The 14,074-nt window shown below is 31.8% G+C and overlaps 2 protein-coding genes across 4 annotated transcripts; one reads left to right on the top strand and one right to left on the bottom strand.

Annotated features, from left to right (window-relative positions):
- Positions 1-29: 29 nt before the first annotated feature.
- On the bottom strand, positions 30-3,391 carry LOC101887552 (phospholipid scramblase 3). Its single transcript, XM_005177002.4, has 5 exons — positions 3,215-3,391; positions 1,256-1,294; positions 1,052-1,195; positions 455-990; positions 30-386 (listed from the first exon to the last, which is right to left on the bottom strand). The coding sequence occupies exons 1-5, from the start codon at positions 3,294-3,296 to the stop codon at positions 357-359; spliced, it is 831 nt and encodes a 276-aa protein (XP_005177059.1). The 5' UTR covers positions 3,297-3,391; the 3' UTR covers positions 30-356.
- Positions 3,392-4,272: 881 nt separating this feature from the next.
- Positions 4,273-13,593, top strand: LOC101887267 (syntaxin-6). Of its 3 annotated transcripts, none has more exons than XM_020040062.2 (5): positions 4,273-4,488; positions 7,143-7,303; positions 9,898-10,477; positions 10,551-10,645; positions 12,544-13,593. In XM_020040062.2, exons 3-5 carry the CDS (start codon positions 9,996-9,998, stop codon positions 12,618-12,620), a joined length of 654 nt encoding a protein of 217 aa, XP_019895621.1. In that variant the 5' UTR covers positions 4,273-4,488; positions 7,143-7,303; positions 9,898-9,995; the 3' UTR covers positions 12,621-13,593. The 3 variants fall into 3 exon arrangements, with proteins under 3 accessions (XP_019895621.1, XP_005177057.1, XP_005177056.1); XM_005176999.4 differs by lacking the exon at positions 4,273-4,488 and adding an exon at positions 6,440-6,992; XM_005177000.4 differs by lacking the exon at positions 7,143-7,303 and having other exon boundaries at positions 9,904-10,477.
- Positions 13,594-14,074: the final 481 nt, after the last annotated feature.

Raw genomic sequence — 14,074 nt, 5'->3', positions numbered from 1 at the left:
TAATATTATATATAAGTCAACACTTTATATTAAACAAAAAATATCTCTTAATGTATTTGCAAAAAAAACATAATTATACATATACATATATATTTTAAAAAATGTATATTTAAACTTATAAAAACAACATTTGTATAAAAAAATTACATTATTTGTAATTGTCTGTGTATTGTGAACAATTATTATATATAGAATGAATATATGAAAAACAACAAAAAAAAATTACAAAAAAAAAAAACAAATGTTTGAAATAACAAACAAAAAATAAAATTAAAACTTTTGAAAAATAAAAACAATATTTGTTGTTGCGTTTGTTTTCTGGGACTCTGGGTTGTAGATGGCACGTCTTTTGGCGTTTAAAATCTAGTTTGGAAATAAAGATATTCCTACAAGAAAAGATAAAAAATTTTAATTGTCATAGATATACCTTAAATTGAAGTCAATTTCCACTTACCAACAAAAATGCCGCACCCAATATTAGGGCGCGATCTTTTGATGTCAGTTTTGCATCACTGAAATAAATATTTGTTGTATACTGCGATTTGCCATTCATCCATTTGCGATCTATCGAAGCTCTTAATTCTCCGCCCGAGTGTATTTTAAAATATGTCTCTTTGGGTAAACAAAAACAACAGAAACCCGTATTCTTGGGCCCCTCGACGCAAAATATGGGATTGCCTGTAACACCGTCTTCAATGTAAAATTCGGGTGCCAGGATTGTGGGTGATTGTACAATACGTCCCAAAATATTACCCGGTGGTATCCACACCTCTAAACTTTTGGGTTGACAACACATGAAACCCAATGCCAATTTACGCTGAAACAACAAAGCCTCCTGATGGGTTTTATCGATTAAATGCATATGAAATGGACGAGCTGATCCCAATATTAAACGATTTCTTTCGGTTGAGTATTCCGAGGCGGCATACAATGCTTCACCCACAACGGAACGTACTACATAACGATTTTCGGATGAAACGCCGGTGAGAGCTGAAAGAAGAAGGAGAAATAAGCTAAGAACCTTTTTTTCTGTTAACACACTCTCACTTACACTCATTCAATTCAAATGTTTGTTCTATATACACGGAAGGTATGTCCTTGAGAAAATCATATCCCGATAGTGGTATGTAAGTACTTTGTACACCTCTGGCATTTTGTTCGACAGTTGAGATAGGCAGTGGTATTCGATCAGAAACTAAAGTGGTATTCGGTTGGTAAATTATTTTGTAATTGTTGAAAAAAATGTATTATTTACCTCTTGGTTGAGAAGTTATACTAACGGGACCATCGAAAACTGTAAATAAAATATTAATGAGAAAAATAACAACAATATCGGTAATAATAAAAATAATAACAACAAAAAATAATTATAAAAATATTAATATTAATGATAATTTCAATAAATAAATATTTCTTTGAGCTTTAGGTCTGGGTTTTTTTTTTCTTTATTAAAATCCGATATTTCGCAATGGGTTACATTGCATCTTCAGGGAGATCTACAAAAATACATTTTGATTTTTATATTTCATGTAACCCAGACCTAAAGCTCAAAGAAATATTTAATTATTGAAATTACATTGGAAAAGGTCGATTAAAAAACAAACTTGAATTATATTAATGATAATAATAATTCTAATAATAATTATATTAATAATACTGATAAGAATAACAATGATATATATAATTTCATGTCTCCGTAAATATCAATCTGAACTTCCAAAAAGTACATATTTATAATATTTCACACATAATTTCGATTCCATCTAGACTTTTTCTTGAAATTTGGTGCCAATATAAAATTTGTTACCAGACAAAACCATAGTAAATGAAAATTTTCATTTTGCTTTATCCAGGGTAAAGGGTCGATTATAAGTTTGAAGGGATCAGTTTTTTTTTTTCAAAGAGAGTGTTTTCGAAATTTGGTATTGATAGTCAATTTGCTTTTAGACAAAAATATGTAGCAGATGAGTTTTTTTTTTTTGCTACAATTTTTAACGTTTTCCTTTAATCCTGCCTATTGCATTTATACAAGTCAATTTGATCTCAGCAATTTTGTTTTTCATAATCGCTTTTACTGACATTTTTATTTATAATTTTGTGTAAAAATAAAAATTCCTACCTCTCGGAGAGAGGGTTACTTCGACAAACAGAGACTTGACCAATATAAATTCGGTCATTCATTCGGTTAACATTCGAAAAAGGGACAAAGATAACAAAAATATTTAAAATTAACTTTTAAAATTGCGTACTAATCTGTTGTAAACAAAAATGCAAGAGTCATAAAAACAAAGAATTCTGTATCTACTCCCAAACATCTCCAATAGATAATAATGACACTCGAAAGCTTTTGACTTATTTGTAATGAAACAATAAATGAAAATCTGGCCAATGAATTTCTTGGTGTAAATGACCGTTTCCACTGTAGCAATACAAACAGCAGTTTGCTGCACATTTTAAAAAGGAATTATGTTTGGGATAAAGTCAGGGGCTAAATTTACGCGTTTGAGATCAAACACATTCTGATGTAAATTATTTTATTCTAGTCCGAATTTATATTAGCCAAGTTTACTTTTGGCTAATCTCTGTTTGTTGGCAAGTTGAAAAATGCTCGTAGTTGCCAATTTTCTAGAAATTCCTATTATTTTTATTTTTTTATACAAAATTATAATTAACAATGACAGGAAAAAGCATAATGAAAAACATAATTTCTTTAATCAACATGTCAACAGGCAAGTTCAAAAAATGATAAAAATTGTAGCAAGAATACACACAGGATTCTTGTTCTATGAAAATATGAAATGAAAAATATTTCCTTTATAAAATTTTTCATTTGACATTTCTTTCCTTTATAAAAGTTTTCATCATTTTCATAGAACAAGAATTGAGGCTCTGCTGGTCTAAATCTGGATCTAGTTTGATAAAATGTTATGTTTCGTTCAATATTTTTAGATGTTGATGGCCAAACACAAATTCATTTCGATCAAAATTACTGAATTTTTAAAACAAATTCTTTGATTTTTTTAGTTTGAAATTAAAAAAATACTCAAAATAATTTTCCAATCATTCATATACACATTAATACTGAATTTAGCACAAATCCAATTAAAAAAAAAAACTATACGATAAGATATGGCCCCACGCCTTTGTCTGAAAAGTATTATCTATAGAATTTGAAGAGAAATTTCACAACTATTTTTTTAACCAATGTATTGACCTCTTGGTTCCGAGTGATTTTGTTGAGCTACACGAATTTCACTGTCATATTGTAAATTGCGAACAGCATCCTCTTGTAGCATTGTTAAAAATATTGCAACCGATTAATTCAATATATATATTTTTCTGTTTGGGAGAATGTCCAACAAAGTCTACTTCAACTGTCTTTAACGCTTTTCAAAATCAAACTGACATTTTATTAATGGTTGTTGATAGTAGTGGTTGAAAGACCCTTCCTCCCTCCCCTTGCTATTTTAGCCATATATGAAATATTGTTTGTTTTGGTACTGATAACGTTTGCTTGGTATCAAGCTATCGATTAGACACTCATAAGTACATATGGCTAAAAAGGTAAAATATATGTGGCATTCGCCAGCCCCCTGCCATTTTTATACAAGTGATATTGAGAAATAAAATAGGCATAAATAGTATAAAATTTATTTTTTATAATCTTTTGATGGCATATATAGCGACATATGATGCACTATATTTATACCTGCACATCTAGATTATCTTTATTCGTATTATCAGAACATTCTCAGGTGAAATCAGAGGGACGGGATGAATGAGTCATCTCATATATTCAAAATATGTAGACCCATTTCTAAACTGAGAGTATGAATAGCTTGAATATTTTCACATAGCCCTGCACAGTTTGAGCAACAATAACGGTCGATATTAACGAAATCTTGCATTATATTGGTGTAAGATTAAAAACGCGTTAATGTTAACGTGGTTTTAAGTTTCCGCCTGTGAACCGCCAATCTCACATTCATTGCAAAGAGAATTTCATCACTCAAAAATAATCAGTACTTTTAAAATATTACTCTATAATAAGGGAAATGTTTACAGTCGGGAAACTGTAAACATTACCTAAATTTTAAAAGTAAACACACATACATAATTAATTATATAACAAAAACTTACATTAGATGATATAATAATTTTATGTTGTAGATCATTTTTATAAATTCCATTGCATAAATAAAAATTCACTCCTTCTAGGTAAGGAACAGAGCTTTAATTAAAAAAGAAAGTTGGTAACCCTATACACAAAAATCAGCTGAAACAACAATCGCAACAAACTGAACTTCACCAACAAACTTAAGAAAAAAAGAATAAATCGAAAGCGCAAACTCCCAAATAAATATTTACAACACTAAATAAACATTAACAAAAGTGAAAAGTAAAAATCAACAAAATACAATAGTTGACAAAAAATTGTCAAATACTCATGTGTATTTGAGTGGAAAAATCCTGCGAAAGTGCAAACAGGTAATGGACTCCAACAACGCCTGTAATCTCTTATTGCTTATTTGTATCGAAATAATATTTGCAATAGCAGTGAATTATTAAATATACTATTATTTATGTGAAACATTGTTTGAGTGTGAAATTGGGGATGATTTGTTTTTTGGACGTGTGTGTAATTTGTAATCATCTAGGGGATAGGGTATTATAGTGCAATAGGAGTGTTCACGTATGTGAGTTTTCTGCAATTTCCTACTTGAAGTGTGGCAAAAAGTGAAAATTATAACTAGTAAAGGGGCGGAAATTTTAAATTAAAACCAGTTTTGATACGAGACCTTCTATCAATGTAACAAGAGCCAACTCATTTTGTTATTGGCAAAACAAATAGATTAATGAGCATACTTTTAGGCGGATAACAAAGTGAATATATAGACAGGTATCATTTTTTTCAGGATGTTGAGTATTAGAAATGAAAAAGTCAGTCGGATTTTAAATAAGGAACACAAACGTTAAAGGTACAATAATTGTAGAAATTAGAAAAGGAAGAAGTTTCAATGCTTTTCAACATTTGAATTTTTATCAAAAAACTGTAGAACAACCTTGAAGACAATCGGAATCTCACACTTTATAAGACTTATAATTATTCGAAATTTTAACCCTTTAAGGAGGAGGTGCCTGATGGAGTGAACCGACATTGTCCATTTTCGCACCTGACCTAGCACTGATGAAAATATTAGGATTTGCAAAGCTAGAGCAAAATCGGATTATCCTTTTTTTCTGTGCAATAAAATATTTTTTCAAAATGCCGACCTTTTGTGTGTGTGTGTGTGGGGGGGCGTACCAGAAGAAGTGGACCGATATTGCCCATATCCGAACTCGATCTAAATTTGATAATAATATTACTATGTACCAAGATTGGATCAAATCGGATACTTCCTTCTAGAGGTATCGTGCGCACCAGCAGTCAGGCTGAAAGACACACGGTCGGACGGACATCGCTAGATCGACTCCAAATGATTTGGTTCAAAGAGATCTAGGGTCTAAAACCGTTATTTCGATGAGTCACGTTTTGGACGTATCAAATTATATCTATCCTTATAACTGAGGGTATAAAAAGGCCAGAACAAATAAGGAGCATAAAGGTTCTTTATATGTAGCTAGAATGATTAAAATATTTGCAATATTCTTACTTTTAATTTTGCTCCGTTGGATTTGAATAAATTATTGAACTCTAAATGGACTTTTCCACTTATCTGTATATGTATATCATTATCCTACCTTCCTATATGTCACCACATAAATCCAGAATGTGCCGATTAGAAGTTTCTGACCGTAAACTATTATTTGCAGTTCCTATTTCATAGTAATCAGTTATATAGGATAGAGTCGAGTTTCCTGAATTCAGAGAGAGTGCATATGCCTCGATGTCTAGCACTCGAATGTGTTTTTTCCTCACCTCTATTATAGACAATCCTTGATATTTTTAATGTTCGCCAAAATGCTTCTCTTCTAAAGTAAATACAATTTTAAGGCTACAGCGCAGTCCTTAAAAGATGTCATTAAACCTTAAATACCTCTTTTACCTGCAGTAATGTAATTCTTCATCTACCTATTCGCGGTGCCTCCAAAATGTATTTACTAAACAAATACTTTACACATTAGGCAAGCAATAAAAACATGTGTCTTTTTAGTAAGAACCATGTGTATTTTTTAGTTACAGATACTAACGAAACATATACGAACTATTGTGTGTGGAATACCCCTATTGTTTCTCCCTTTGGTGGCAGTCTATTTTTAAAAGGAAACACACAAAGTTATGTTATTTTGACAGACTGCATGGAAGGAAGATACATGAACAACGGTATTTTTAGTTTGTGAGAACAACGGAAAGAGCAAAGACAATGTAGAAAATAAAATAAAAAAATCTGAAGAAAATTGGCAGCGGAAACAGTTTAACAGTGCTAAATAGACAAAATCAACTTATTTTAAAATAAAAAAGTTTAAATTAATTAAATAGAAGAATATAGGAAAAAAACTAAAAAAGGAAACAAATAAATTTTCCAAGTAAAGAAATTTGCAACCCCCAATTAAGAGAATATAGAAAATTCGGACAAACTCAAAAGAGATCCAATTTATTACTCCCCTCGCAAGCAATGCAACGTTCCCCAACAAACAATGCTGGATGTTGTTATGTTTTGGGAGAGTTCAAATTAAGTTCAAAAATATTTGAGGGTTGTTTCTCTCTTGAATAAACTGGAGCAGCAACACCAACAACAGCAACCACCTTTAACATTTTTTGACAGTCAGAATTGGTAACCGTTACTCCGTTACAAACATACATATACACCAACCGAAAAGTGAAAACAAAATAACAGTAAAAGGAAAATCATCCATGAGGAAGAGAAAATCTTGCAAAATTTTCAAAACTATCGAAACACTGAAAATCTTTAAACAAATTCAACGAATTTCAAACGAAAACATATAAAATTGGTCATGTCGTTGGAGGATCCTTTCTTTGTGGTCAAAGAGTGTGTATTGTTTCAAATAAATAGAAGAAGAAAAAAATCCAGTGAATATGTTAAAGAATTTCGTTTTAAATTTTAATTTTTCCTCTCTCTTTCTCTCTTTCTTCCTTTTGTTCTGCTCCCCTTCCCATGGTGGTTTTTAATTTATTATAGCGAGGTATTCAAAGCTTTAAATAAAACCCGTGGCCTCTATCTACGTTGGCGTGAATTGGGTGAAAATTGCAACAGTGCGGAAGCTGAATGGACCACAAATGAGTTAAGGAATTCATTGCGTAGCATTGAATGGGATTTGGAAGACTTGGAAGATACAATCAATATCCTTTTCAAATTAGACAATAGGGAATGGCCATAAATCACAAACCCTGCAATAAAAGTGGGGGGCTGGTCGAAAAAAAGAAAACGCATATAAAAAGAAGAACAACTTTGTGTGTGGGGTTTCAAATGATGCCACTCGAAGCCATTAAAAAATTTTGGCAACTAAAAAATTGTGTGAAAAATCAATGTTGACAAGTGTTGTACTGTGCTGTCGCCGTTTTTCTGACACAGCACAAAAACAAGCATTAGACGACAACATTTGTGTGACACAACAAAACGACACTAGCTTGTTTTTCCGCTTTTCATATTCTGTTTTGATCTCGGGTTTCGCCAAGTGCTAATTTTAAACTGCAAATTATGACATGGTTTTAAATTACATTGTAAATGTTTGTTTTTGTTCTCGATGAGACAAGGGGGCATGACCTCACCGTGTCAACTTCTATGGGGTTGGATTTTCTTCCCGCCCAACATAATTGCATATTTTTTGTAGATTTTTTTTTTCTAAAATAATAATAATTAGAGATGAATTTCACTTGTAGTGACCCCTGGAGGTTTTGCAACACGAATAATTTAAAAATTTGAAAGGTCGCCTAATTATGACTTTAGAACGGTACTAAATAAAATAAATAGGAAAAAAATTTTAAGAAGGAGATAAATCTACAATTTTTTTGATATTTAAGCCCCCTTTAACGTCATCATGTGAGGTTCATATGTAAAGTGATATTTTCATATTTTATAGCATACGTTCAAACTAAAAGAAACGCTGTTCTAAAATATATACCATATTTATTTTATGATATTATATGTAAAGTAACCTTTTCCCCATTATCTTTAGGATAAGCATTTTTTTAAACGTTATCCGAATTATTAGACTGTGAAGACACGCTTCATTTTATGTTATAAATTAATATATTTATATATTTATGATATTACATTTAATATCATAAATATATTAATTTATAATATAAAATGAAGCGTGTCTTCACAGTCTAATAATTCGGATAACGTTTAAAAAAATTCTATATCCTAAAGATAAATGGGGAAAAGGTTACTTTACATATGGCATCATATGTAATCTGGTCTGCAACATAGTTTTGATAAAACCAGTGAAAAAAGCAGCTAAGTTCGGCCGGTCCGAGCTTTTTATACCCTCCACCATTCGGAAAAAAACTAGAAAATTTTCAAAAAAAAACCGTCGAAAAATACCACTCAATGAAACCTTTAATATAGTGGGGTTATACAAAGACGTGGTGCTGGATAAGTAATTTTTTGTCAAAGGCTATAGTAACGATTGCGAACTTCAAATACGAAATACAAAACAATTCCGGTGGATAAAGTCGCTAATATCATCAAAAAACCGAATATCTGGGGGTACCATTGTATGGGAGCTATACTAAGACGTGGACCTGCATAGACAATTTTCCGTCATAGATTGTATTACCCATTACGAACTTCAAATACGAAATTTAATGCAATTCCGGTGAATATCGCCTAAATCCTGGAAATACCGAATATCTCGGGGTAGCATTATGTGGGTGCTATACTATAAAGAAGACCTATATAGACAATTTTCTTCCAGGGACTAAAGTACTCAGAGGGAACTCCTTGTGCGGATTTTCAGACTATTCCAATGGAAAATGTGGCTAAAATCTTCAAAAAACCGAATATCTGGGGGTACCATTGTATGGGAGCTATATTAAGAAGTGGGCCTATATAGAAAATTCTCTTTCAGAGGGTAAAGTACGTACAGAGAACTCTTGGTATAGAATTTCAGACAATGCCATTGAAAAATGTGGCTAAAATCATCAAAATACCGCTATATGGGGGCTATACGATGTCGTGGGCCGATATAGCCCAACTTCGAACTTGACTTGCCTGCAGACCAAAGACAGATCGGTGCAAAATTTTAGCTTCATATCTTTATTTGTTTTGACTCCAGCGTGATTAGAAGAGACGGACAATCGAAATCGTCTTAGAACTTACGCTGTTGGGTCTAAAATTATTATCTTGATGAGTTACAAACGGAATGACGAACTTAATTAAGGTATTTCTTAGAATCCCACATCATTTCGGGACCCTAATTCAAAATTGGCGTTAATTTAGTCATCACCTTAATCTTTTATTTTTTGAGAACAATTATCTGGCATTATTCAAATTATTCCCTAAAGAGTTGAAGAACAATCGAGATGTCCATGTGGCAGACTAGGGGGACTTCATAATCCCCATGTTTCTTACATAAATTCAAGTTTTTCTAGTCATAAATCTTAAATGTCGAGGACCAGCGATGAACCTGACATCTGACAATTAAATACAACATAACGAAATAGATTTCACAAGAAAAAGACTTAATAACACTAAAATATAGTAGAGAACACTACAGTTTTCTAATGGATAAACTCTCTCCAATCGCAAGCTCATTATTGATTAAACTTTCTTGAATTACTACAAATTTCGGGCATAATCAATTGATGTAACCCCATACCACACAACAAAGTTGTCATTATATTAACCAAAAATCTTTAGATTTGTATTCCAACCTTTTACATGGTTTCCACCTTAACCATATAGATCATTTCTCTTCTTATTCCTTTACGCATAGTCGAAAAGAACCCTAGTAAATTTCGTATCGATAATAGAGAATTATCCAGTCGCCGGCACTTTATCGACAACACTCGCGATGAAGTCAAACAGATGAAAGAGAAGATGAGCATTAATCGCTCTCGTGACAGGGATATAACAGCACATCAACCATTATTACAGCAACAGCAGCAGCAGGAGCACGAGCACAATATTGAAAACGATCGAAATTCAACGAATTATAGCTATCATCAGAACAGTAATAACAGCAGTGATCGTGCCCATCTGGTCGATTGTCCTTCGTCGCATTCCCTTTTGAACGGTGGCAGCAGTAGTGTTGGAGCCGTAGTAGCCGGTACAATGGCAGCCGTACGACATAGCGGAGCTAAATACTCCAAATTGGAGAATACAATAGATAGTCCGGGTCATTATAATTCATTGGATAGTCCATCGCATCGATATGTGGGTGAAACGGTGTCGGTGCAACAGCGTATGATGCAGGGTCAGGATGAACAATTGGATATGATAAGTGATTCGATAGGAACTTTAAAGACTGTATCACGTCAAATAGGCGTTGAATTGGATGAACAGGCAGTGTAAGTTGTTGTGTAAGATGATAAATATGATAATTTATTTGTATTAATTTGTCGCTTTTTAATGCCGTTCCAGAATGCTTGATGACTTTGGTAATGAATTTGAAACTACAGAATCAAAATTGGATTCAACAATGAAGAAAATGGCAAAAGTTTTACATATGAATAATGGTGAGTTGGAAATTTGAAAAATAAATCTAGAGATAGGAATTTTTTAATTCACCTTTAATATGGCAATGACACCCTATACCCAATGTAGACGGAAATAATTTTTGCCAGACCACTTCAAGTTTCACGTAATTATACCCTCCGCTAGATGTGGGCTAGTGAGGGTATATATAATTTGATACGGCCAAAACGCGCTTCATCGAATTAAAGATTTTAGACCCAAGGTCTCTTTGAACCAAATCGGTTTCAGGTCATTTTGGTGTCGATCTAACGATGTCCGTCCGTCGGTCTGATTGGCTGCTGGGCACAATATCTCTCGAAGGTAGTTTAGGATTTGGCCCAAACTTGGTACATCGTTATATTATTATCAAACTTAGATCGAGTTCGCAGATGGGTAATATCGGTCCTCTCCTCCTGGTACAACCCCCACAAAAGTTTGAAATTAAAAAAAAATATTTTACAGCACAGGAAGAGATTTCGCTCCAACTTTGCAAGTTCTAATATTTGCGTCAGTGCTAGGTCAGATGCGAAAATGGACAATAACGATCCACTCCGTCAATTACCTCACCCACAAAGGGTCAACATCTTGAATAATTATAACACTTAAACTCATATATCTTAAATACATATCTCAATATTTTTATTAACCCAAGATCTGGTGTGAAAATGGAGTATATCGGACCAATACTTTTGGTACCTCACCCACAAAGCTTCAAAATTGTGAATATCCATGAAGCTTATAAAACGCTAAATTAACATCTGATTCCCTTTAGACTTGGCACATCTCAATATTTCTATCAATACAAGATATCTATGGTAAAGATCGGACCATTCCTTCTTGTACCTCCCCCACAAAGCTTCAAAAGTTTGAATATCCATGAAGCTCATAAAACCCAAAATTATCATCCGATTCCATTCAGACATAGTACATGTCAATATTTCTTTCAATACAAGATCTGTTATAAAGATGGTAGAGATCAGAACATTCCTTCTGGTACCTCCTATACAAAGAGTCAAAGTTTTGAATAACCAAAACGAACATAAAATCCGAAATCAGCATTCGGATCTCTTCATGTTTTACATATCTCATTATTTCTACTTACACAAGATCTACTGTGAAGATGAGATATATCGGCTACTCCTTCTGGTACCTACCCACAAAGGATTAAAATTTTGAATAATTATAACTCTTATAAAATGTGATGTCAGAGTCAGAGTTCAAATTACACATGTCACAATATTTTTATTACTCCAAGGTCTGCTGTAAAACTGGAATATATCGGTCCACTCCTTCTGGTACCTCCCCACAAAGCTTCATAATTTTTAATATCCATGAAGCTCAGAAAACTTGGAATTAATAATTCTCTCAGTTATAGTAGTTAGATTGTGTTGCCGGTTCTCAACTATCTTACCTGTCAGTCCTAGATATTTGGCTACTGAAAGCAGACTTAGAGCCATTCAATCAAAGACTGTTGAAATAATTGGATTTTTTAACTGTCTCGGCCATAATTTCTTTCGAGTATCTTCGAATATTGCAATGTCTCGAAATCCAAAAAAGTAATACTCGCAATTTTTAAAAACCTTTTTTTTTTTTTTGAAAGATCTATATTAAATCCCAGATAGCCTATAGGACAAAGACAACCTGCATAGTCAGTTGGTGACTTAATACCAATATTTTTACAGTTGAATGGAATGTTAAGAGGGGAAAATAGCTCCTCAACCTGGATAAAAATAATCATAGACAATACATTTTTACAAAAAAAAAAAAAAATTATGTTATATCTTTTATCTAAAAGCAAGATTATCTATTATTAATTAAAATTATAGTATTATCGAAAATATTGTATTATATTATTACGAATACTATGATACTAAAATCCCATTTTCAATCTCTTTTGCAGATAAACGGCAATGGGCTGCAATTTTAATACTATCAGCGCTTTTGTTAATTGTGATAATTTTATTTATAATTTTGTAAATCCTTAACAGCATTTTATTTTAGTTTGTTTTTAATTTGCCAAACTTAAAAATCTTTTAAAGAAATTCTATTTTAATGGACAACTCCTTTGGGTTCTTAGTTTGGAAATATTTTATGTATAATTTTTACGAAACATTTTATTAGTTTAAACAACTAAAAATTCAACCTTAACCGTACCGCAGCAATAGTTTCTAATAAATGACAACAAAACCAAATGAAAAGAATGCAACAAAAAGTAAATAAATATATTTTTTAAGATTAATTTATTATTTAAGGGCAGATTTTGAAATAGAGCAATGAATTTACTTAGTTAGTTTTGGTTTGCTATAAAAAAAGTATATTCAGAATAAGAAAAAAATTGAAAGAGTAATCAAATTCCATCTTTTGGTTGGTTTCCTTAATAGACAAAAATCAACAACATCATGTACAATGTAGCAATTTAGGAAAAGACAAAAATAATTAACTATGAAAAGTGGTGATTGTTTCAATAGAAATTCCATAAAAAGTATAATACCAAATAACAAAAGTGCATAATTTGTTATCTTTACTACCTTACTAAATACAGACACACACTCACACCTATATCAAAATGTCCCCATCCCAAAGTTTTCAAAATATAATACCTACATTCATATTTATAAACGGAACACACAGAGACACAAAGTAACTCCCCAAAAGAGAGATGAACAGAATCAACTTGAAACTATTATAACCAAAGTATATACATTCACATATATATATTTTGTTTGTTAATTTGATGATGATCGTCGTCTTACCACTTTAAACAAATTTAATCAAGGAAACAAAACTAAGCAGATGAACTAGTATAAATATTTATATATTTAAGAAACGAATGTAAGTTTAACAAGAATATATAAAATGACACATATATTATTAGAATTGTGTATAAACAACTAATTTGGTTTGAAAAGAAATATACATATATAATAAAACCACAAAAGAAAATAAATAATATGAGTGTTTTATTCCGAACTAGAGAGAGTGTAACTTATACCGATAAAAGGATTAACTAAAGACCATCAATATCAAAGAAAAAACAGGTCTTGTGGGTTTCCTAGCACCAGACAACAAAAACTCAAGTTACAAGTAAGTACAGGGTGAGATAAAAAAAACTACAACAAAGTCAAACGCCATAATTTTTAAATTTTATTGATTGAAAGCAAAATATGTCGAAAATAACATCGAATTTAAAAAAAATTATATTTGATTGAATTGGTCATCTTTGGCACGAATTATAATTTTTTTATTCTAATTTTACCATGCATATACCCGTATCCTTCTACCATACTTGTAACTATACACTATAAATATATTTATTTATATAATGCTTAACCATTACCAAAACATTGTGGAGAGCGCACAAAAGTATTATTTAATATAAAAAGGGTGAGTAAAAGCGCATATGTATTTCATCTCTTTTAAATAATTTTTAT

This window comes from Musca domestica, unplaced genomic scaffold (assembly GCF_030504385.1).
Source record: "Musca domestica strain aabys unplaced genomic scaffold, Musca_domestica.polishedcontigs.V.1.1 8, whole genome shotgun sequence".
NCBI classification, from domain to species: domain Eukaryota; kingdom Metazoa; phylum Arthropoda; class Insecta; order Diptera; family Muscidae; genus Musca; species Musca domestica.
Note: the sequence above shows the minus strand (reverse complement) of the source record. Positions and strands in the feature narration are given on the sequence as shown.